Source organism: Buceros rhinoceros, unplaced genomic scaffold (assembly GCF_000710305.1).
Source record: "Buceros rhinoceros silvestris isolate BGI_N320 unplaced genomic scaffold, ASM71030v1 scaffold24008, whole genome shotgun sequence".
In the NCBI taxonomy this organism is placed as follows: Eukaryota; Metazoa; Chordata; class Aves; order Bucerotiformes; family Bucerotidae; genus Buceros; species Buceros rhinoceros.
Genome location: NW_010427751.1, coordinates 572 through 1,416, shown reverse-complemented (window position 1 = coordinate 1,416; position 845 = coordinate 572). Strand labels below are relative to the sequence as shown.

General features: G+C 60.8%; 1 protein-coding gene across 1 annotated transcript; it reads left to right on the top strand.

The window, feature by feature from the left end:
- Window positions 1-295: 295 nt before the first annotated feature.
- Window positions 296-734, top strand: RPL19 (ribosomal protein L19; the record flags this gene model as incomplete). The annotated part of the gene is made up of 2 exons (XM_010142044.1): window positions 296-418; window positions 614-734. Coding segments are annotated over 2 exons (244 nt in total), but the record flags the coding sequence as incomplete, so codon positions are not given.
- Between the last annotated feature and the right edge of the window lie 111 nt (window positions 735-845).

Sequence of the window (845 nt, the reverse complement as noted above, 5' to 3'; positions counted from 1 at the left end):
CTTTAGAGCAGAAGCGAGCCCTTCTGCGGGATTTACAGGTCCCCAGTGTGCTGACGTGGTGCCCGGTGAGTTCTGGTGGTGGGTTCACTACGTGGTGTCTTCCGAGAGAAGGAGCAAGGGGCGACAAGCGGCTCCAGCAGCGCAAGGGGCTCAGGGGAAGGTCTGCCCTGTACTTTTCCTTTGCGTCAGATTCTTGTGATGGAAGCCTGACCAGAGCCTGTTCTTGCCCGCCGTGTGCCCTCTTGCTGCACACCAGGAACACGGAGTTTTCCCAACGCGGAGTTTCTTCCCCCAGGTCAGCAGATCAGGAAGTTGATCAAGGATGGTCTGATCATCCGCAAACCTGTGACCGTCCACTCTCGTGCCCGATGCCGGAAGAACACCTTGGCCCGCCGGAAGGGCCGGCACATGGGCATCGGTAAGTGCTGCCTCCAGCAGCGGCTCCTCTCCGTGGTACGCGGTGCAGCACAGCCGTGTGTTTAGCCGCCATCTCCGAGAGCCGCGGCAGGGCCTGGGAATGCACAGCGTGTGCATCAGTAGTTCCCTTCTTGAAGCAACGAGAGCGATTAAACTCCCCAGCAAAGCCTCCTCTTGTCCTGTTTCCACCCTCCAGGTAAGAGGAAGGGTACGGCCAACGCTCGCATGCCCGAGAAGGTGACCTGGATGAGGAGGATGCGAATTCTGAGGCGCCTGCTCCGCCGGTACAGGGAGTCCAAGAAGATCGACCGCCACATGTGAGCCCACCCGCCGTGCCGTGCCTGAGTCACCACGGGCACATGCCAAGACGCCCCTTCCTCGCTGCGGGCAGAGCGGTGGCAATAAACCCTCCGGGGGAAGCACAGCCA